This window comes from Silurus aristotelis (genome assembly GCF_946808225.1).
Source record: "Silurus aristotelis genome assembly, chromosome: 8".
NCBI classification, from domain to species: domain Eukaryota; kingdom Metazoa; phylum Chordata; class Actinopteri; order Siluriformes; family Siluridae; genus Silurus; species Silurus aristotelis.
Window position 1 is genome coordinate 20,326,308 of NC_139581.1, and position 23,526 is coordinate 20,349,833.

Here is a 23,526-nt window from a genome sequence, read left to right on the forward strand (position 1 = left end):
AGAGATATATAAAGAGTCTGAGAAACACATTGTGCCCTCTCAGGAGCCAGAGAGATGGTATAAATAGATAGAGTTGTAGAGGTAAATTATTCCTAAAGACACAAGCAAGACACAAGCAAGTAGAAATAGCTTTGTACTTGTCCTGTTTATCCCTTCTTTTTCTGGTTACAATAGCGTTTAACAGAAGTGTTTTTTTTATTTCACTATAAATTTAGCATCATGGGCCCCAAGAAGTGTAGTGAAAAGATGGTTGTAAAATGAATAACCATTGAAATGAAGAAAGAAATTGTAGAAAAGCATGGACGTGGTGTACGCACACGAGATCTTTGTCTGCAATATGGCATGTCTAGTTCAACAGTGAGTACAATCAAAAAGAACAAAAAGTTATTTATTTCTAAATGTTTATAATTTATTAGCTTTTATGTTTATATTTTGTTGTTTACACAAAGTATATTTGTGTGCTAAATTAGGCAGCATTTTTAAGGGCTAAAATAAGCGATCGCCTGAGGTCTGGGAACGGATTAATTGCTTTTACAGTTATTATTATGGGAAAATTAACATGCGAGTACAAGCGTATGGGAACACGAGCGAACAAATATTAGGAACGAATTATTGTCGTAAAATGGGGGAAACTGTATATTTTAGACATAGTAAGTTAATACTCTGATAATAAGTAAAGGTTCAATGGATATAAAAAATAGTTATGCAAGTATTTATTCTTTCTTATTTGCTGTTTTTTTATCTGCTTCTTCTACCTTATTCTTCAGTCTTAACTATCTGAAGCCTTAAACAGGGAAAAAAAATCGAAATACAAGAGAACGAATGCATAGGCTGAGAGAGTGCTTTCTAGCCAATATTTGCACAAAACTCCCATTACTGCCAGGTTGTATGTTGATAGAGAACAGAAGCTGATTTTTATGTGTCTCGGGTTCCATTGTGGCTTTTTCTCCTCCCTTGTTTCTCTGAGCTCTGAGGCAAATGCTGATTGATTGACTGGAAAGTCAATCCTGGCCTACTGTTTATAAGCCACCTTTGGGAATTGACATAGATTTTAAATTAGAGACAGCTTTACTTTAAGCAAGAGATGCCAGATTGCACAGTTTATACAAAGGAAAGGGAAACACATAGTGCTTTTCCATTGGCAAATACCAGACCTGATGCTGATGCCTAAGGTGAGACCATTCTATGTTTTTCCACCGTGAATGTGCCAGTTCTTGGATCTGTTGAAAATGTTGATAGTCAGGTTTTATTATGCCATATGACAGTCACATGGTGATTTTTTTAAATGAAAGCTAAAAAACATGTAAACATTGCAGGGAGGTTTTTTTTTTGTAAAAATCCATAAAACACCTGTGATACAAGTATTCATTTATCTGTAATTTCAACAAAATTAATAGGGTGTATAATGCTTAGGATTATGCTATCGTGAATTGCTAGCATTTCTGCCTTATTGTTCCGCAGACCTTGATTTGATCCTAAACTAGAATTTCTTTGCATGCTCTTCTTCTATGTGACTGGGTTTTCTCTGGGTTTTCTGATTTCTTTCCACCTATAATATACATGCAAGGTTGTTTGCTCTTTATTTTATTTCCTTATAAATAAGTACAGAAATGTACTTATACTTACTCAAGCCCAGTATTCCCAAGATAGGCTCCAGCACAACATATACCAGGATAAAACTGTGTCTTACCATAAATGAATGAATGAATAAATGAATGAATGAATAAATGAATGAATGAATGAATGAATGAATGAATGACTAAATGGTAAATTCAAACATGGAAACTGTAAAGCCGTCCAAAGTTTTTACTACATTTAATTAATTTTTGGGTTCGTAACACTTGGTCGTATTTTGTCATACCATTTACAACATTCATAAGAATAACATTCAATGTATTTATAACATTTAAACACCAAAAGAATGTTTATCTTTTCCTAATTCCTCGTTTTTACTTCTGTCTGTCTCTCTATCCATCACATTTCCATTTTCTTTCTCTCTCTCTTGCTGAACTAGGCTCAGACATGGCTGTGTTTTGTTTGCTGTGTGGAAAACGCTTCCAGACTCAGAAGGCTCTGCAGGGCCACATGGAGGTCCATGCTGGTGTACGTAGTTACATTTGCAGTGACTGTGATCGAACTTTTCCCAGCCACACGGCTCTCAAACGTCACCTCCGCTCCCATACAGGTAAGTCTTTATCTACCTGGTTAAGAGAGTTTGGGCTAATTGGATTTAATTTAGCTTTTTCATTTTGATTTTTCATTTTAGAAACCCTATTTTCAAAATCCGGGGGTCAATCCACAGAAAGATCATCTATTTTCACAGTTATTTGTATTACTTTTCTATGGGCTGTTGTAGCCATATATCAAGTAACTCAAAGGGTTCAGAGAACTGTTCCCTGGTCCTTCTGAAATGGGTGGTCTTTGTTTGATTTAACCAAACAGCACCACAATCTACATTAGTGTGAAAGCAGCCTATCTTGTGCTGGCCTGCCTGAAAATTGTCAATCTCATTCCACATATGTCCAAAAGGTCCTGTTTAGCTATGACAACTCTTGGGAGTTTATTAATGGAAATAGAGTGTAGATTGGTTTAGTCTTGGCAGAAAAATCTGCTGCACTTGGCACCTGATTACTTTATTCACGATATGCAGAGTACATAGATATAGAAACAAACTTGATAGGCCTTCGCACTAGCATCAAGAGATCCAATCAACATGTGGATAGAGTTTCATGGCTGAACTAGACATCTTTACGGCTTCAGTGATGGTACCACAGGAAAATAATAAAAAAATATGGCTGCCATTCAGTAAACCCGACTGCACAAAAGTGACATATAGCATTGCACCACAATTTCACAATTTTTTTCTACTCAAGATTATGAGTCCCACCCCACACAATCTAAGAATTGGTAATGACGCTGAATTACTCTACTCACCTGCCTCTGCCAAATTTTTCTGAGACTTGGGATCAACTGCATGCCTGAACTGGAGAAAGCAAAATGCAAAGAGTTAGTTGTATTAAATGCATTTGCAAGCCTCATCTTAAATTATACAATTGTAGAATGCAGAGAATTTGTTGTGGTTGATAGTGTGCTGGTGGCAATACATAAGGTTCAAAGTGCACATCTGGCCATGTCACTGATAAGCCATGTGTGTGTGTGTGTGTCTGATTCAGAAGCCTCTCTCCTCTCTACATTCTGCACATGTAGTGTCTTCTCATTAATATGCCATTCCTGTTCCCTCTCCGTTTCACTGGCAGGCCATTTGCAGACAGTGGCGGCTGTCTAATGTTCACAGCTGTGTTTGATAGGGCAGACAGAGACAAGCGAGCTGGATTGTTTATGGCACAGAAAGCTCTCTGAAGCTCCTTTTAGCTCGTCTTTCATGCCTTTTAATGTCATTTTGTCAGACCATTTGGAGTTTTTTTTTTAATGGATGTCTATTTTACTTTGAATTCTACAAACAGTTATATGGTTATGTATTACCGATTTAAACAAAGACACTGACAGTTTGCAGTTTATGCCACAGCAGCCATGATTGGCTACCTACCCTAGAAAAGATCAATACAGTAAATGTAAAGTCTAATAAACTAGAAAAGAGTTCTGTGTATGTGCTGGGTAATTGACATTACTAGTGTATGTTGAATCTTCCCGTGGCTGAGCGTTAGCACATTAGCATGCCTGCGGCGATGCGAGTCTGGCCGACCGGCTGCCCGCCTCAGCTCCATTAACTTTAATGACAGACAGGCTGCGGGGCTTTTTGCAAGGTGCATCTGATCAGTTGATGCAGGTACCTAAAGACTGCTGCTCTATATATCATCATATATCTGGTCTCTTAGGGCTTCAGCATGCCCTTCCTCTTCACTCTGATAAAAAACCCATTCATTTCAGACTGCCACGATTACTAAGAGTGGAATTGAATGTGAATAGTATGCCTTGATGTGCTTTGGGAATTTTTTTTCCGCATTGTCTCTTAAGATGGGGGATTACACTGAAGCATGACAGTACATAACAAGAAATGCAATTTATTTCGAGGCATGGCTGCCACTTGGACAGGGAGATAATGAAAAGCATGGGTCACTGCTGATGGCTTAAAGCGTGGCCGGCTGTGCTGAGATGCATTAAATATTGGGTGCTTTATAAGCTTGACCGCATCCCATGCTGCTGTCGAAGAAAATTATAAGCTGTTAGCCGGCGCATAAAGGCAATTAGCAGCCAGCCAAAGCTAGTCAACACTTATTGTAGTCAACTATCACATCGATTATTGTCAGTAAAAAAGCGACCGCTCAACAAGCCACATATGATATTGAAGCTCAAAGGGAGGTTCTGGTTCAATGGAACTATTTTAACTGCTTTATTGTGTAGCATGCATATGAGTGAGTATGATGTCTTTGTGGAACAGGTGACCACCCATATGAGTGCGAGTTCTGTGGCAGCTGTTTTCGAGATGAGAGCACTCTGAAGGGCCACAAACGCATCCACACTGGAGAGAAACCGTATGAATGCAACAGCTGTGGCAAGAAGTTCAGCCTCAAACACCAGCTGGAGACACACTACCGCGTACACACAGGTCAGAGCTTCAAGTCCTCACACAAACTCTGTGCACAAGTAAAACACTTCAATTCCTTATAAATAACTCTTATTGAAGAAAATGTATAAGAAACCAGTGGTGGGCAAAATACTTGAGTTGCACTTAAGTTAAAGTAGAGATAGACTAGGTAAAATATTACTCCAGTAAAAGTAAAAGTGCTCTCTCTATATTTTAACTTAAGTAAAAGTAGAAAAGTATTTTCCTTTAAATGAACTCAAAATGAACTTACATTTTTGTTACAAGACGCTTGCTTAATCAACTATGTGAAAAGACTCTAATGGTACTCATAGCACACCAAGCTGATATTTTATAGTAAAACACTGATATCTTTCAAAATGATCATAAGCCCAAAACCTTCTTTTTTAACTACTTTTGTTCGTGCTAAGTAGATACCACCAAGCGGGAATCAAAACAAGTTAAAAACAGAGCGTGTGCTCTACCCTGATTGGTGGATTGCTGTGTGCTTGACCAGTTAAGTTTTTATCCACTAATACATTAAAAGGAACAACTGATTTTGCAAAATGTAGTTCAGTGAAAAGTAAGATTTTTGACTTTGAAATGTAGTAAAGTTAAAGTAAAAGTTTCCCTGAATGGAAATACTTTAGTAAAGTGCAGTACCGAAAAAGCTCCTTAAGTACAGTAACAAATTACATTTACTTTCTTACTGTCCACCACTGTAAGAAACTGGGTTGGGAAGTCAGGAACATTATGTTAAAATATATAGATAAAGAAAATATAAATAATATATAAGTAATGAAAAGATTGAATAATTGACATCTATACATTGAAATATATTTATGATATTTGGTAGCATAGCAAGTGTATTTGTAAGAAAAGCTGTGGGGGAAAACTGATTTACTGATTAAAACCCCTTTAGAATGGTTTGGGATGCTACGGATTAAATTTCATGACTCTGTGATGGCTGTGTGATCTTGGGTGGCATATTAAACTGTGGTTGAGGTGGAATTACAGGCTGATTGCTGCTTCAATTCGCTCTTCAATAAGGCAAACACTAAGCCATCCTATCAGGTTGCCAGTCAAATAATTGACTTCTTTTTTGTCAAACAAGGCCACGGCTCTGGACTAGGTGCATGTAGATAATGAGAGCGGAGAGGAGCTCCCAGCCAAAGGCCAGTAGTCCAGTTGATAGCCAACAATGGAATCAGTGGCATTTACAACCATTGTCAATGACAGATCACAAATCACTAGTTTGCTGCTGACAATGACAGGCTGTTAACATTGTTAACTGTTAGATTTTCACTGCACAAAATGTAATACACACCCTGTTAATATATAAATTAATAAAAAAAAAAGCATTTTTGCACATTATTCTCTACTTATTTTTTTGTTTTTTACAGCCACATACACAATTACACATTTCTGATTTTGAATTATTCATATATAAAAAAATGTCAATAGCCTCCACATACATGCACACACACCCACGCACGCACACACCCATTACTTGATGTAGTGTTGATATGCCCCAAAGTGGCATTGTGACTGACTTGCAATATGTATTACTGTGATAGCCTTACGCTTTTCCATATGATCCTCAGGTGAGAAGCCATTTGAGTGCAAGATGTGCCACCAGCGCTCACGAGACTACTCAGCCATGATCAAACACCTACGCACCCACAATGGAGCTTCACCCTACCAGTGTACCATCTGCCAAGAGTATTGCCCCAGCCTTTCGGCCATGCAGAAGCACATGAAAAGCCACAAGCCTGAGGATGTTCCTCCAGACTGGAGGATTGAGAAGACCTATCTGTACCTATGCTATGTGTAAGACAGCCGAAGAAGAAAAAAAAGGAAAGAAGAAAACTGCTGGCTCATTCACTCATTTTGCTCCCAGCCTGGGCCAAAGATGGAAAAGGAAAGTGATCAAAGCTGTTGTGTAGAATTACATTTGTATTTTCTTTTTATTGCCATTTCATATGCACATGTTCAAATTCATCTCTAGGAACAGTACACTGTTCTTGCTTTGCTAAATGGAATGGAATGACATAAAAGTGGAAGAACCCAATCAAACAAACATGATATTTCATGATATTATAGCCTAGAACACTTCTCAGTAACAAAATCCAAGATTCTACTTGTTATACTTAAAGTAAATCACATACTTTTTGTATTTACAGCAAAATATAAATACTAAATATTTATACAAACCTCAAAAAATTTTTTTTTTTATGTTTTTGAAAAAAAAAAAACTAATGTGGAAACCAGCTAAATTAAATCAAACTCTAAATAATCTAAATTGAATAAAAAATAATTTGTCAGATGCCCTCATGCAGAGTGATTTACAGTTATACAGATTAGCAAATGACCTTTTTCAAGAGCATAGCAGTGGCATCTTTGGGGTGCTGGGATTTGAACCCATGACCTTTCAAGTAGAAGTCCAACATCTTATCCACTGTGCTACCACTGAGCTTGGCTGTATTGAGCAGTACAGGCCTGTCACACTGCTCATGTTGAGAGTCAGAAGCACTTATTAGTGACCATTTGATCATAGACAAACTCAAATTATACTACATTATGGTCACAAAATATCGAGGATGTTCAGGGATGTGTTCAAAAAATGACTACACTGTGCACTTTCACCACTGTGGTGATGTCATAACTAAAATGTACAGCATAGTCATGACTTCAGACAGGGTTTGCTTTTTATTAGCTGTCCAACATTCTCCTACCATTAGAATTAGTGTCGCAGGGTTAATTGTAACATTTTTAAAGTGCATATGTTGTTATGTGATAAAGTGGTACAGTATCAGTGGATAAAGACTCATTTAGGACTGCACAGGTTAAGTTTTTTTTTGGACCGTACGTAAATATTTTGACTTCTGCAATGACGTGTCAATTTGATATTAATTATAGAGAAGGCTGATTTAAAAAAATGGAATAATTAAAACATAGAAAATGTAAAAGATCAAAGTAACCTAACTAGAGACTAATAAAGAATATGCAGTATTCAGCTCTACAGATGTTACCTTCTCATGGTTCATTTCCTTTTTCCTTTTTTTTTCTTTTCACTTGAATTACTTGATTGTCTTGAGTTGATCTTGAGTGCTCGATTTATTTTTATATTGTACCACAGCACTGGCGCATGCACTGGTGATTGTTCAGAAGATGTTGATGAATTTTCTAGAACAGTAGCTTTGAGAGATGTGTCAGCTGCTAAGCAAATCACAGGTTTTTACTAATTAGTTTGCGCTAATGCACTATTGTTTCTATAGTAACTATGAATACAGCGACTCGTGTGGCAGATTCTCTAATATATACCGACAAAAAATGTTCAGTGGAAGGAGACTCCAGTGTCACAGCTTTGTAACAGTCAGAGCTAAGCTTTCTGAAATGCTGCAGTTCTTGTCAAAGTAACTAACCAGTGAGAGAAAAGAATTAGGGAGCAACTTTTCATAACGGCTATAATTTGATAACAGGGAAAGAAAAACGTCATCACAGAGGTTCTACAGCATTAACTGTGAGAACCGAGGAATAAAAAGTATGATTCTTTAGTAAATTTAAATATAAATTGCTGTGATATATGGGTAAATATATTTTTTTTTTAAATATAAAAAATTCAGGACAAGTTGTTTTTGGAAAATAATCAACATTTATTTTCCTATAACCAGACAATGGTTCAGTGAGCCATAACAAAATCCTAATCACCTGCACTCAGTGAGAGCTGCACAAAGATACTCTTTGCATTAATATCAGGTTTAGCATTGCGCAAATGTATGCTTTCAGCCCTCCGTGTGCTACCTCCTCATAGCTCTTTGTTTTGCACAAAAGCACATATGATTTGTGTTTATAAATTTGCATAATTTAAAAAATAATTTGTAGTTTTTCTTAATTCTCAGAGATTTTCATTTACTTGACTGACATTGTATTTTACACTCCGTATCTGATTTACCATTTGTAAAAATGAAACAGAACCCAATCCTGATCTTTTGTTTTCAAAGGATTTTCTAAAATGTTTGAGAGCTATGGTTTATGGGTAAAGCTTAAGAATAGAAGTGTTGTCTTTTTCTGTGAAAGTGATTGTACATGCAGTGCTGCAACATACATAAAGTGGGTGTAATGCTACTCATGGGGGGTGTGTGGGGGGGGATTTACATGAGAAAGCAAAAAAAAAAAAAAAACCCTCAACAAAACAGAAACAAGAGCCAAATGCGGCACTTTGATAAGAAATTTAAAAAATGTTGTATTTTTGTATTCTGTAATGTGCAAAATCTGTCCACTTGTTTATAGTTGAGTAAGTCGAGTACTTTTACAGTAACTTTTGCATTGTGTTCGTTTTTTGGTGATACTTCTCGTGCCTCTTTTACACTGTTGACGATGTTCAGTAGTAGGTGTTTGTAAAGCTTGTGCTGTGGTCACTGCTGCTGGGTGTCGGTTTTTCATTAACGATTATCTGCCAAGATCCGCAGGCCTACTAGTATCACAAAGCACAAAATACCTAACAGAAAAGGCAGAAAGGTGTTTTTTCCCTGTTTGCTTGCATTGTGGTCACAGCATATTCACTGTGAGATCCAAAACACATTATATGCAGTTATATGCAGGTTTGCGTGCGTGTGTGTGCGTGTGTGTGTGTGTGTGTGTGTGTGTGTGTGTGTGTGGTCAATGTGAGTCAACAGAATTACTGTGGTCAACTTGTTCATTGTGTAAATGCTTACTTATGAGAAAAGAAAACAATCTTCCATAAATCCGCAAAAGATTTCATTTAAATTTTTCATTTTTAAACAAATTCAAAACAAACTCATTTTGTTGCTACATAGAAAGCTGATAATGCAAGTGTCCAGAAATTCTGAAGGAAATGCACGACTTAAATGTGGCGTTGGAAACAGGAACGCCATTCATCTCTTTTTTTACACATCCAAATCGTAAGCATAAAACAAATTGTGGCAAAGCAGTCAATATCAATTGCTACTGAACATTGTGTACATTTAGTTACTTTTGTCTGTAATGAGCCTTTTCTCCTAGGCTTCTAGGCAAAGGGAAATAAAATACACTGTGAAAAATATTTGTCGGCCTAGACTTTACAGAAAACTTTCATTTTACACATGGTCTTATGCAACAAATGTGAGTAATATGTGATCACATGTGAAGGTACCTTGACCCTGTTAAATAGTATGTGAAAAATGACATAATTAAAATAATGTGATCACATACAAGATTAACAGCAAAGTTAAATGATTGTAGGAATAATCAAATATGAAAAAGAATGATGTGAAAAAATACATGTGGTGTAAAATGTGTGATATGTAAAGCATATATTAACAAGAAATGTGTGTGGCTTTTCTGTAATGAACAAACTTTGTTGTAGGGTTTGCAATAAATCCCGTATTCACAGCACAGAATTGACAAAGTGGCATCCTTGTGTCACTGTGTTTTATTTTGCCTCAACCTTGAAGCAGCCATTTCCTTCAGTGCTCCCATATCTGTGCCATTCACATCGAATTTGATACATAATCATAAAATATGATAAAGCACTGAGAATCCACATTGGACCAAATTAAAAATCTTTTCTTTTTTTTTTTCCAGATATTTTCTTGTAGTAGCATTGTAATTTTATGTTCAAATGATTTACATTGATTGTCTGTTAGTTCGTTGTATTGTCTACCTCAGCACCAGTTCTTTATATAACCGTAAAAGGTGCCCAATTACAGCTGATCTGTTTTGATCTCGTTTTCACAATTGTGCATATTTGTATTTTTTTTTTTTTATTTTAGCATTTGGAGGTTATTTCTATTTTGGATTGTTTCTTCTCAGTATTTTCAGCATAAAGTTGATTGTCTTTTTGAACTGTGTGATGACAGTGATGCAGATTGAGGTGTATTCCTTTTTCTCCTCTCTGTGTGTGGGCTCAAGCACAGCTCTGTGTTATTCTTAATGTTGTCTGGGGTGTGGAAAAATAATAAAGATCTAAAAGAGACTGTGTGCAGCATGTGTTTCTTTACAGTGGGTTGCATTTGAAATATATTAACGCTATTCTGATATTATTATTTACTAAACTGTTTCTAGGATATTCTACGCCCTCTTGTGGCATAAATCTGTATTTATTTTATATATATGAATGTATATCTGGCAGTTGTTTTGTAATAACTTTGTAGGCTGATATGGCCCTTTACATATTTCATAATGAAATTAGTGTATACATTTATTCCCCAAGATATCATAAAGACCAGGCATCTTCAATGGATATAATGTTGCTTTTAGATGCTGCTGTGAAGTGGTTGATGGAATTTTTCCAGTAAAGTAGTATTTTCTGGTTATAGATTAAAATAAAAAGTGGTACTACAGTACAAAGTATTGAAAACATTTCAGGTGTAGGTAATGAGATATTGCACAGGACTGACTAAGATTTTTGCACCCACAAATAGAGAATATACAGATGATAGATTCCCTTCAATAATAATTTAACAAATACAAAAAAAAAAAAGTTTTTTTTATTTACTTATATACAAATAGATAGTTATTCTGTTAATACAAAACAAATAAAGACTAAATACAAATGCAGAAATTTATTGATTACCTTGAACCATATCAGGGTTCTGGCTGTATTATTATTAAACAGATACATTTGTTACAAACTTAATTATATTAGCACATTGGAACATTTGGTTACAACCAAATGATGCATAAATATAGGCACAAATTGCTCTTAAAACAGTATGTCTGCTGCAATATAAAATGTACATGAACGTGCTTTGAACATTGATTACGCATTGAAATGTTTTTACATAAAAACTACATCGTCTCATTTTCCTTACATTAAACAACCACACAGAAAGTGGTAATTTGTGGTTAAATACCTCCCTCTAGCGGGTGTACTGTATACTGCACTATTATAACTTTATTGTATGATTTATTTATTTATTTATTTATTTATTTTCGTTTATTAGAGGAAATATTTTTTCACCCTAATTTTTGGCATAACTAGTTGATGTCCTTCAAGAGTACTAAAACACCAAGGTTTTCAATAGTACCATAAGGAATAGAATAAGTAGAAAACGAGTATAGGTTATTGAGTATTAAATTAGTACAGGAAGGATTTAGTGGCACTAAACCAACTAAGGGCTTCATGCGTCAAGGAGAGCCTTCAAAGAGCTAACTACCCTATTGAAATCAATAGACTAAAGTGTTGTCAACTGTCATCCCCCCGCCAAAGGGAATGAATAAAAAAGCAGGGAGTATCCTGTATCCTGCCCGGTCATGCCACCTCTGTTCGAGAACCTTCACATGAAGGAGGAGGAAGGACTGTCTGACAAGGATGCAGAGGACAATGCAAACTCTGACCTCCTCGATTTGGACATGGAGGACAAGGATGAGGAAGACAATTGTCCCTTCCTGGACCAACAAATGAGACTCCCCAGCATGGGCGACTAGGCCTCGCAGGCAGACAGTAACCTGCACAAGGTATGCAAGCAAGCCACGGCAGAACTAGGCTTAGGGTGGTCTGTGGTCCAAGACCCTTAAAGAGCAGAAAGTGTCCTTTATGATGAGAAAAATGCTACTGCCTGCTCAACCCACAGCAAGACAACTTCTGCCCATCGTCCATATATTAGAGGATGTACAAATGCGCAGCACAGTCAGTGTGCTCACTGAACACTATGACTTTCCTATCCACAACCCGGCACTCTGGAACAAGATATGTGTGGTAAATGACTTAATTCTGCACTCTTCCGAGGTGCAGTTCACCTGTCGGCCTTGGGTCACGCACAGAAAGCGGAGGTGATGGATGAAATTTACGACCTCGCTAATGTTTGGTCCAGCCTCTCAAGAAGATGAGAGAAACCAGCATCCTCAGGAAACAAGAGGATAAAGCTTTTAGCCTCTGTTTAGCATGCAAGCCAACACCGCGACCACTCTTTTAGCCAGCTCCACAGGGCTTTGCTGCAGCCACGGCAGCGAGAGGGAGACCAATGGGGGCAAGGAGTGTAAGACATGATCCCAGCAGCAGCTAGCTTCTGAGATTGGATGGCTCTGGATAATGGGGAAATCATTCATTTTTGGTCGCTGTGGCTAGAAACCATCGCCACACTCCGAGGAATCAAAGAAAAAGTGTGCGGCTTGACATACAAATGTTTTCCTATTTTCGGCTCTCCATCCACAACAAGAAGGAGAAGGGAATCTGTGAAGATTCCGTAAGGGACTTGGCATTATGTTCTCCTTGAGTTCGGTGGAATAAAGGAAACTGTTCAGTGTCACCAATTACTTACACAATGTGTTCAGATGCATTTCAGTTCAGAAGTGTATGCAATAAAAAGTACAGTATCGAATCCAAGCCAAGGGTTGATATCAAGATATTAAGCACCCCCTAGTCTCAGCGCTGGAGGGAGTGCTTGCGCTTACAGCGGAACCCAGTGCTGCCAACGCATGACCGCAGAGGATTAGGGGGCCTCTTTATGCACATATTCTCAACTGGTGTGCATGTGTTTTAATACCGTGGGTATTAAACACCATATTACGGATGTACAGACTTAAATTTGCCATGAAACCACCCAGATGTGGTTTTAAATGCTGAGGGGAGGTGGCTAGTGTCCTAATTGCCGAGATCGACTCTTCGGGCAAACGGGCAATCAGAGTTGTGCTGGAAAGCTGTCAGGGCTTTTATTACCATTACTTTGTGATCCTGAAGAGACGGAGCACATCTCTTTGTCCAATCTTAGACCTGAGTGTGTTAAACAAGCATCTAATAAAAAAAACTCATTCAAAACGTTGACACAAAGTGCTTTATTGATCAATCCGTTTAAACGATTTGTTTGTAATGAACGATTTGTCAGATGTGTATTTTCACATAGACATTTACCCGTCTCACAGAAAATATCTGAGATTTGCATACAAATTATCTGTGTAAAGCTGCTTTGAGACAATGTTCATTGTTAAAAGAGCTATACAAATAAAAATGTATTTAATTTAATTGAATACCGAGGCACTGAGTTTAAAAACCATTCCATTCGGAATGTCTCTAGTTCCAAGGACTTTCAGCAAATGTGTACAAGCCGCTCTATTCCCGTTGTGTCAATGTAATACAAATATTGTCTTAGATTGACGATTATCTGATATGCTCTTTATCAAGAGAGCAAGCAATCAGAGATGCAAAGGGTGTGGTAATGCATCTCTACAACTTGGGGTTCAGAATTAGCATTCAAAAACATTCAGATATTCTTGCAATGCACAGAATTTCTGGGGCTCAGTAAAGATTCCCTCTTCTATCGAGTCACAGTAACAAAGACGAGAATCGCGTCTTTCACACAGTGTCTCTCCTGGTTTCAGACAGGGAGATTGGTCCTGCGGCTTTGGTAATTTCACAAGTAAAAATTTTATTTGTCAATACACATACATTCAGAGTACGACACGCAGTGAAATGCTTTAAACGACCGTCCGACATTTAAGCATGAAAAAAGGAATGGAATCTAAGGATCAAAAATTAAGTATATAAATATAAAAGTATAAACTATAGAAAATATAGAAAATATATGTATTTACATGAATCTAGACGGGGATGGCAGATATTGACAATACAAATTGAAGTGATTTAGTGTGTGATTGTCCTTAAAGGGTCCATTTGCAGTATATTCTGCTTCGCATGTGGAAAGTGCCACAGTTGGCTGCTTTCTAGTCTTCCATGATACTAGAGAGCTGTTTTGGCTTAAACTCACACAGTATCCGGTAGTGCGTCTATCACTGGTATCAGCTGCCCAGTCAGCATCACTGTAGGCTTGTATACCTAATTTCTCACAGTCATTTCTCCTAAAACTTAACCCTTTCTCTGCTGTACCTTTGAGATACCGAAACACGTTTCACAGTGACCCATTGTTCTTCTGTAAAAGAAAGTAGTAAAAGTACTTCCGTCTTATCTGAGTTGAGCAGAAGAAAGTTATTAAGCATCCACTGTCTGATGTCCATTACACACTTCTCAACATTGTTAAGCTGATCTCTCTCATCTGGCTTTGCTGAAATATACAGCTGTGTATCATCAGCATAGCAATGGAAGCAAATCCCATGTTTATGAATAATTTCACCCAGAGGCAGCATATATAAAGAGAAAGAAGACAGATAAAGAGAGGCCTAAGACAGATCCTTGAGCAACACCAAACTTTACCTTATAGAGTGTATCAACAAACTGATAGCGATCAGTCAAATAAGACCTGAGCCAAGAGAGAGCTGTTCCCTTTATTCCAACAACGTTCTCATGTCTAGCAAGAAGTATAGAATGATCAATGGTGTCAAAAGCTGCACTAAGGTCGAGCAAAACAAGTAAGGAGACAAAACCCTGATCAGAGGCCAATAACAGGTCATTTACCACCTTAACTAGCGCCGTCTCTGTGCTATGATGAGGCCGAAATCCTGACTGATACATTTAAAATTTTTTATTCATAAGTAGGTGTTAGCAGAGCTGCTGTGCTACAACCTTTTTTACAATTTTGGATATAAAGGAGAGAATTAATATTGGTCTGTAGTTGGACAGCTGACATGGGTCAAGGTCAGGTTTCTTAATAAGGGGGTGGATAACTGCCAGTTTGAAGGATTTTGGTACATAACCAGTGCTAATGTAAGAGTTTATTATTTTTAAAACAGGTTCAATTACTTCTGGAGTTATCTGTTTAAAGAAACTGGTAGGCAAGGGATCGAGAATGCAGGTTGATGATTTTGATGAGGAAATTAATGAAATTAAGTCATTCTCATGAATAGGAGTAAAGCTTTGTAGTTGATTGTCCGCTATAATTACGCTGCTGTCTACAGGGTTACTTGTAAAATAATTTGGATTTATATTAACCGTCTGGATTTCTTGCCTGATGTTTTAAATTTTATTAATAAAAAAGTTCATGAAATCATTACTACCTAATGATGGTGTGCATGTTAGCACAGTGCTTTTATTCCCTGTTAATTTTGCTACCATGCTGAATAAAAATCTAGGATTATGCTTGTTATTTTCTATGAAATAGCTTCAGACTGTGGAATTATGACTAAGTTTTTTATTTTTAATCCAAATGTTAACAACAAATCGAGAGTGTGTCCACCACTATTTGTTGGGTCCTATAACATTCTGATAATTTCCAACTGATTTTAGAATGGACACAACTGCTGCTCTTAAGGAGTCTTCCTGATTATCAAAATGAATATTAAAGTCACCAATAATTAATGCTTTGTCAAAAGAAGTAGCTAAATTTGTGATTAAATCTGCAAATTCTATGAGAAAATCAAAGTAGGGCCCTGGGGGTCTATAAATAATAATTAGTGGAAGTGACTGACTGGACCTGCTTTTGGACACTGCATATTTTATGCTGGTGTAAAGAACTTCAAATGTTTTACATTTGTGTTTATTCTTTTGTGTGACGTTTAGATTATTATTATAAATAGCTGCGACTCCACCTCCTCTGCCATTCAGATGGGGTTGGTGTATGTAACTATAGCCAGGAGGACTCGCTTCATTTAATGCTACGTATTCATTCGGTTTAATCCAAGTTTATGTCAAACACATTATATTAAACTCCTGGTCAGTAATAATTTCGTTTATAGTAACGCTTTTGACGTGAGAGATCTAATATTCAACAATCCTATTTTTAGATCAATGGTGCTGGCTGTGCGTTCAGTCCTATTTAATTTAATGTTAATTTAACGACTCTGTGCAGCTAGCAGACGGTCGGTTTAGCCTGTCTGTCTGCTCCCTGGCCTTGGCTCTAGACAGTCACTTGTTAACTAGTGCTGTTCTGAGACTATTACCTATACTACAAGAAATGAGAGCAGCACCTTCCTGAGTGGGATGGATACTGTCCCGCCCTAACAGGGGAGCCTTGCCCTCAAAAATACTTCAATTATTAATGAAGCCCACATTGTTTTTGGAGCACCACTCGGACATCCAGCAATTCAGCGACCATAACCTGCTGTAGGCTACATCGCCACGTCGCATTGGGATGGGGCCAGAGCATGTTACTGCATCGGACATTGCCTTCACTAATTTACACATCTCTATAATATTAGTCTTAGTAACCTCTGACTGTCGAAGGCGTATATCATTAGCTCCTGTGTGAAAAACTATCTTAAAGAACCTGTGCTTTCCTAAGAATCTAAGCTGACCTGCTATGTCCGGTGCCCTGGCTCCCGGTATACACATAACCTGTGCTGCTGGAGCCCCTAAAGGGTCTAGCTAATTACACATAGTCTATTCCCATTCTCTGGTTGTAACCTTTGGCCACAAACCTGGCTTTGTATTTGTCTTTTCCATCTACATCAGTCTTTATAGAGTAGACCCATCTACCCCCGACTGTTTTCTTGCCTATTGGCAGTGTTGTCGGGGTAAACGTTTTGTTCTCGTTTAGAGACTGGATTTCTTCATCCATTGCTTTTATCCATTCTTTTGAGTTAGTTGACCTCATTAATCCCTCAAAAGTCTTTGGAATGCCACACACCACTCTGCACCAATAATCTATTGTGATATTCACCTCATCATTATCACTGTCTTCAGTTACGAAGTCATCCAAGTAACTCAGTGTTTTTCTCTCTCTCTGGTTGGATATCTCCTACTTTCGGGTTCACCATTTGTCACATTTTGTGAATGATTGCGGTCACTAGATCTGGTTGCTTCACTTAGACTATCACTATTTGTACTTCTACTCTGTACACTTGGCTCTGGAGCATTTTCTGTACTCCTACTCTGTGTAGTCTCACCAGTCTTGGGTTTTACTCCAAAATAAACATCACTTAGACCTCGCTTACCCGTCTGTGTCTGTTTTTCCGCAGCCGCTTTGCTCACAAATTTTACTAGTCTGCGTTTTTGTACTTTCCGGTAGTGTACTTTCCGGAAGTGGTCTCCCATTGTGCAACACCGAGCAAAGTTAGAAAAGGAAAGGTGGGTTACTTAACGTAATCCCATGTTCTTTGATAACAGAGTAAAGTGTTTTACCAACATGTCCCTCCTTGCACAGGGACAGGAAGAAATCTCGCTACAATGACGTTGTAAGGGGTCAACCTGAGTGGTAAAGTGGGGCAAACCTGGTCACATCCAAAGCGATTCCTATTGTGAAACACCTCACTCTGTTATCAAAGAACCTGGAATTATGTTAAGTAACCCATAATTTTGTTTCAATGATTCCCTTGTCAATGAAGCATACTCTGTTCATAATCTGTGTGGAACATCAAAAACAGTTATTGATGGGTGTGAATTCGAGGTGGACAACACATTCCTGGCACTTAGCTTTTTGTGTACAGTTCAATCCGCAAGTCATACAGTTTCACACCACCTGTATTCTTATTATATTCTTTCACCACAGCAGGGCAGCAGACTTTAGTGACCCACTTTTGTTTGGCATTCTATCTATCCACTATGGTCACTCAATAGTTATAATAAAACATCATAATAAGCAAGGTGGTTTCTTTAACCATTGTCATCTTCTGTTCCAAACATCCATAATTTGTTTAGCATCCCACTTCTGCTTAGCATCCCACATAAAGTTGGCACCTGTATGTGCACATTTAAGACAGTAATTAATAGTCATCCAATTCAGCCAAATGCCTAATGCGCACTTTCACCCCAATTATTTATTAATTTAAGCACAGGTATATCAAGTGATGCAGGACACTCGTACTAAGGAAAAGATTACTCAGTTGTTGGTGCCAAAAAGGCATAGGGAAACTTTGTTGCACTTGGCTTATCATAATCAAAAGGTTGACCATCTTTACCAGGATAAAACACCATTTAATAGCTTGTTTTTATTTGACAAGCATTTGCAGTGATATTCACAGGTGGTGTGAATGATGAAAATGTTGAAAATGCCAGTTAGTGAATCTGCTAGCCAGCTTAAAAAAAAAAAAGGCATAGTGGAAAAAGTCATAGTGCTAAAGTGGCAGTTAGTGCCTGCTTCACCCATCCACTAATTCTAGCCATTGACGTCAGCTCTGCATCAGTATGATATGAAGGAAGAGAGGTACTCCCCCTATTTCTCTTGGGGATTTCCCACCGAGCAGACACATGAAACACTCCAACACACCCTTGACCATTTGAATTCATTAAAATCCCGACATTGCAAACATTGACTCCATTTTTTCACCTTTGCATTTGGGTGAATTAGAGCCCCAGCAATGTCCGAGCATCCCATGGATGGAATTCTCTGTTTACACATTGCATATGCTGATGCTTATTTTAATGACATGATCATTACAGTAATGATTGAGAGCAGCATTTACATCAACTGAGAGCTGTCCAGAGATCATTAACACACATCCAAATTCACTCTACAGTCCTCAGGACAGTGCTGTGAAGCTCATTTTGCCTCCCCTTATGTTGTCTGAGAATTAATGAGTGGGAATTGGACTGGAATTTATGACAACTGCAAGCACAAATTCTCGTCTTGCCCTGTGGATAAACTCTTTGTACCAGCAGTCTTTCTGACTCTTGCAACTGAAAAATGGTTCAGACACAGTGAGCAGTTGAGGAGAAATCATCTTTAAAGCCCATGCTGACCAGTGGTATTACACAAAACCTGGCAATTTGCTATGGCTTGCTATCTGAGACCTCAGAGATTTGCATTCATGCCATAAAATCAGGTATGCAGACCCTTTTACTCTCACACAAATCAGTAATGAAATATATGTAAGTTGGAATTAGTATGCCACTGTAGCACTGCTTCCTTATTAAATGTATTCCAATTAAAAACAGTTGTGCCCAGCTCTCTCAGACTGGATGTGCCACTAGCTATCCAGGTATGTTGAATTTAAATGGTTCATGCTCACGATATTTTTGACCCCAACATAAATGTTATGCCAATTATCCTGAATGCCTAAAATCATGACCCAGAGAAGAAGGTTTCTTGGAGCTCTTGGGGAAATAGGGGGTGGGGGCTCTCTAACTCACTCATTTTCCAGCACAGTGTCCCCCAAACATGGCCACCACAGGGTTCATCTTCCACAACTCACACACTACACTTTTTTAAGTTCTATGTTTTCAGCATGAAGTACAAATTCACAACTCAAAAAGCAGGCCATTACCACAATAATACAGCCAAAAACCATAACAAAAGCCGTGCTTACCAAGCACATAAAAAAAGCTAATGATACTAAAATTGAACTTAAATGTTAACATACTACATAAATTATTTGTATTTTTTAGGTTTTAAACCTAACATGATTTTGCCAGTGTTTTATTAAGTTCTTTATTATTAAATAGAAAATGTTTAAACAATCAACAAAAAATACTGTACTTCCATGTATTACACTTGTAATTGTTTTGACAATGTCAAGGCAAAACAATGTGCACTTTCCCTTACTGCTGGTCAATCTAAAGATCATTAAAATACTAATATTTGCATTGGTAAATTATATTTGTATGTTATCCACTTATACAATCAAAAACTAAACAGATACATATCAAAATCTGTAGTTTGTTTTTTAAACAAGCTAGATTACTGCCACAGTGGTTTACTCACATGGGGCAGATATCTCTAATAACAGTGGATACATTTATTTAAAATTTGTTTATATGTTTAATTGCCATAAAAAAAATTTCAGACAGCATAATTCTATTGGTACCATGCAAGCATTCAACTTTTGGAAAGCAACACTGGTTCAGGTAAACATGAAAAGTGTTATTCCTCTGGACATTTAATGTGTACTGACAGCAATTTGGGACTGGGAAAGCTAATGAATTGTTTTCGAAAGCCTATCTCCAGACATGCCAATTAGAGTAAACCACTGTGACTAATTATGTTCCAGAAAAATATTTACTTGATCATTAATTATTAAAATGAACCATGCATTTGTCTCCTAATTGATGGCAACTCAACTTGTTAAAAAAATAGTTTTACAATATGAGGCATAAGAGTATTAATAATACAGCTGCTCTGAGCAGGCAAAGTTGTTAGATAGATAAATAAATTAAAATGTATTAATAGTTAAATGAGAATAGATTTTATTGATTGATTCATAAGAAAGTTATTCATGTAACAATAAAAATTGTACAACTGTACATTTTTCCATTACACCCAATGCTCTAATTTTTTTCGCTACTTTCCCCCATATAAAATCCAAACTTAAATGCTAATGTAAGTAAATACATTTATCTTAATTTAATCTTTTTTTTTTTGCAAATGTTTATTTTAAACCCATGGTATAGGACTTAAACCGCACACTACTACATTAAATAGTATTGAAGATTATTATATATAGACAGTATATTATCTATGTATATAAATAAACTGATCAGGCCACCTCCCTTATTGTCCCCCTTTTGCTGCCAGAACATTCCTTACCCCTTTGAGCATTAACAGTATTAACATTAGCTACAGGAGCTTGTCTGTTGGATCGGACCACACAAGCCAGTCTTCGGTCCCCAATTTCATCAATGAGCCATGGCTGCCCATAACCCTGTTGCTGATTCACCACTGTTCCTGGCATCGACCACTTGTGACATTTACTGACCATTGCAGACCAAAAAAACCCCACAAGAGTTGCAGTTTTGGATATGCTTTGATCCAGTCGTCTAGCCATCACAATTTGGCCCTTGTCAAACTCACTCAAATCCTTACACTTGCCCATTTTTTCTGTTTCCTAACACATAAATTTTGTAGACAAATTGTTTACTTGCTGCCTAATATATCCCACCCACTAACAGATGCCATGATGAAGAGAGTGTTATTCACTTCACTGTTCATAATTGATCCGCCTGATCAGTGTATATTTAGAATTTATTTATTTAAAGTAGCTATAGTGACACAGCATGCTTTAACTAAAACCAATTTTTTTACATTTAAAGAGAACATACCTGTACAGTATATGGTGCAAGTGATGGTCCAATTTGCCAATAAATTCACAGAATTTGCAAGCAGCAAGATTTCTTAAACTCTCTTTTACTCTGATGAATTTAGTTTGATCCAAGACATTTATGGACGATGTGGTCAGTATTGCCTTCCCTTGCTCAAGACAAAACTAATTATTAAAAATATTGTCATATCTATAAACAGTTCTGCACCCCTAGATACTTGAACACTGGGTTGCATGACTTCCCACCAATACCAAACCTACATTTAGTTAAACATCCCACAGCTATGAAACTATTTAGTTTAGTTCCTAGGCATTATGGCATACCTGTTTATTTTTATTAATTGAGGGCCTTTTGGCAACAGCTTAGTATTATGTTAACCATATCCTAAGTGGACTGTTTGCATTGTAACAGAATAGTTCCTAAAAAATATTAGATTGTTTAGTCTCCGATGGCTTGATAGTTATGATTTATTTAATAAAGTTCTACTATCTGAAAATATACGATAATAATTATTATTACATATTGGAAGATTTCAAATGTAATGGAACTTATATATTTTAAAAAGATATAAATTTCTTTAAAATAAGAACATTTTAAAGAATAAAATGTTCATCATCAAAGGGACACTCTCATTAAATATTAATACTAACAGCACCAATGTTGATAGTTTTCTTAGCACTTCTTAGTAACTACTGTTCATAATTTTTCCCCTCACCACTAGAACAGTATAAATACATGCAAAATGATAGCGTTAACATGTTGCTTTTGACACATAGGAACAATTTATGATCTTCAGTTCAGTTGTGTTGTGTTCCCTCGCAGAATAGTATTTTTGGCATTGTAAGGTGCATCATTTACTCATAGTTTTTTATTTAACAGAAAAATGCAAAATGCAGGAGAGAACAGAAACTCAAGCAATTTGTTACTTAGTTTACCAAAGTCTTTTAATGACAAGCTCTGGTTGTTGCAGGTCTTGGTTGGGGTTTTCCTTTATGTGAACAGCTTGATGATATTCACATTTTTGAAAAAGAGGGCTTTTAGAGAAGAAACTCGATACATTTTATTTGCACAAACCCTATTTGTTGACTCTGCTCTTATGCTGTTAACTAATTTGCTTTCGATTGGAAATTACTTCCAGTATGTCATTCACATAATTCCTTGTAGTATCATTTGTACAATTTTGACCTTGCTTACCTGTTGCACACCTCTGACTTTGGTGGCTATGTGTCTGGAACGCTATGTGGCTATATGCATGCCTTTGAGACATGCTGACATCTCCACAAGCAGGACCAGATTATATGGGATTTTAATTATATGGAGTATCAGCTCTATAATTCCATTGTTCAGCTTAATAGGATACTGGGCAGTAGCCCCACCTGCTTCTAGGTTCTCCAATGTGGTGTGTTATGCAGAGCTAATGTTAGGGGAAGCATGGCAGGCACATGGACGTGCTATCATTTTTATTATTCTTTTCCTATTGTTGATCATTATTATTGTCTTCACCTACATCAAGATAATGATTGCAGCCAGAGCAGCTTCCAATGAGAAAAGGAAGTCAACCAGTAAGAGTTTAAAAACCGTGCTGCTTCATGCATTTCAGTTGCTTCTGTGCATGATCCAATTTTTAAACCCATATATAGAAATAGCATATTGGAAGGTTGAAGAAAATATTTTTCTGAATGTGAAATATTCTGTGTTCATTGTTTTTATGATTGCCCCTCGTTGTCTTAGTCCATTAATTTATGGTCTCAGAGATGAAAATTTCTTTCATGTTTTAAGACATTATGCTATGTGTGGTACCAACAGCCTTTTCTCAACCTTGCTTGAAATCAAACAATTGCAAATTAGACCGATTTTAAATAATTAAAAATGTATTAGACATAAATAAGTAAGCAAGTATTGTGTAATTTTTATATGGTGTGCTGTAACGATAGGACTTAATAATTACAGGTCTCAAATCCTTACTTGTACAATAATTTTCTGACTAACTTTCCATGCAAACACTAGAATATATATATATATATATATATATATATATATATATATATATATATATATATATATATATATATATATATATATATATATATTTGTATTTTTTTTTCCTTAGATATTTTGATAAAGGCATTTTTATATTTATGTTTATAATAGTATAAATGTTTAATGTCAAATGTTATTG

At 36.8% G+C, this 23,526-nt stretch overlaps 2 protein-coding genes and 1 long non-coding RNA gene across 4 annotated transcripts in view; 2 read left to right on the top strand and 1 right to left on the bottom strand.

Annotated features, from left to right (window-relative positions):
- The window catches only part of zbtb16b (zinc finger and BTB domain containing 16b), a 45,773-nt gene extending 35,253 nt beyond the window's left edge, over positions 1-10,520 (top strand). For both annotated transcript variants that reach the window (XM_083549433.1, XM_083549434.1), the window contains 3 exons: positions 2,015-2,185; positions 4,400-4,567; positions 6,148-10,520. In XM_083549433.1, coding sequence (XP_083405559.1) covers positions 2,015-2,185; positions 4,400-4,567; positions 6,148-6,377 — 569 coding nt within the window. In that variant the 3' untranslated portion in view covers positions 6,378-10,520. The remainder of the gene's footprint in view (positions 1-2,014; positions 2,186-4,399; positions 4,568-6,147) is intronic.
- LOC310730446 lies at positions 188-4,393 on the bottom strand. Its single transcript, XR_014534834.1, has 2 exons — positions 2,935-4,393; positions 188-1,685 (listed from the first exon to the last, which is right to left on the bottom strand). It is a non-coding gene; the product is annotated as an uncharacterized lncRNA (long non-coding RNA).
- An 11,710-nt stretch (positions 10,521-22,230) lies between the features above and the next one.
- Positions 22,231-23,214, top strand: LOC310730508 (odorant receptor 131-2-like; the record flags this gene model as incomplete). The annotated part of the gene is made up of 1 exon (XM_083549534.1): positions 22,231-23,214. The coding sequence occupies one exon, from the start codon at positions 22,231-22,233 to the stop codon at positions 23,212-23,214; it is 984 nt and encodes a 327-aa protein (XP_083405660.1).
- Between the last annotated feature and the right edge of the window lie 312 nt (positions 23,215-23,526).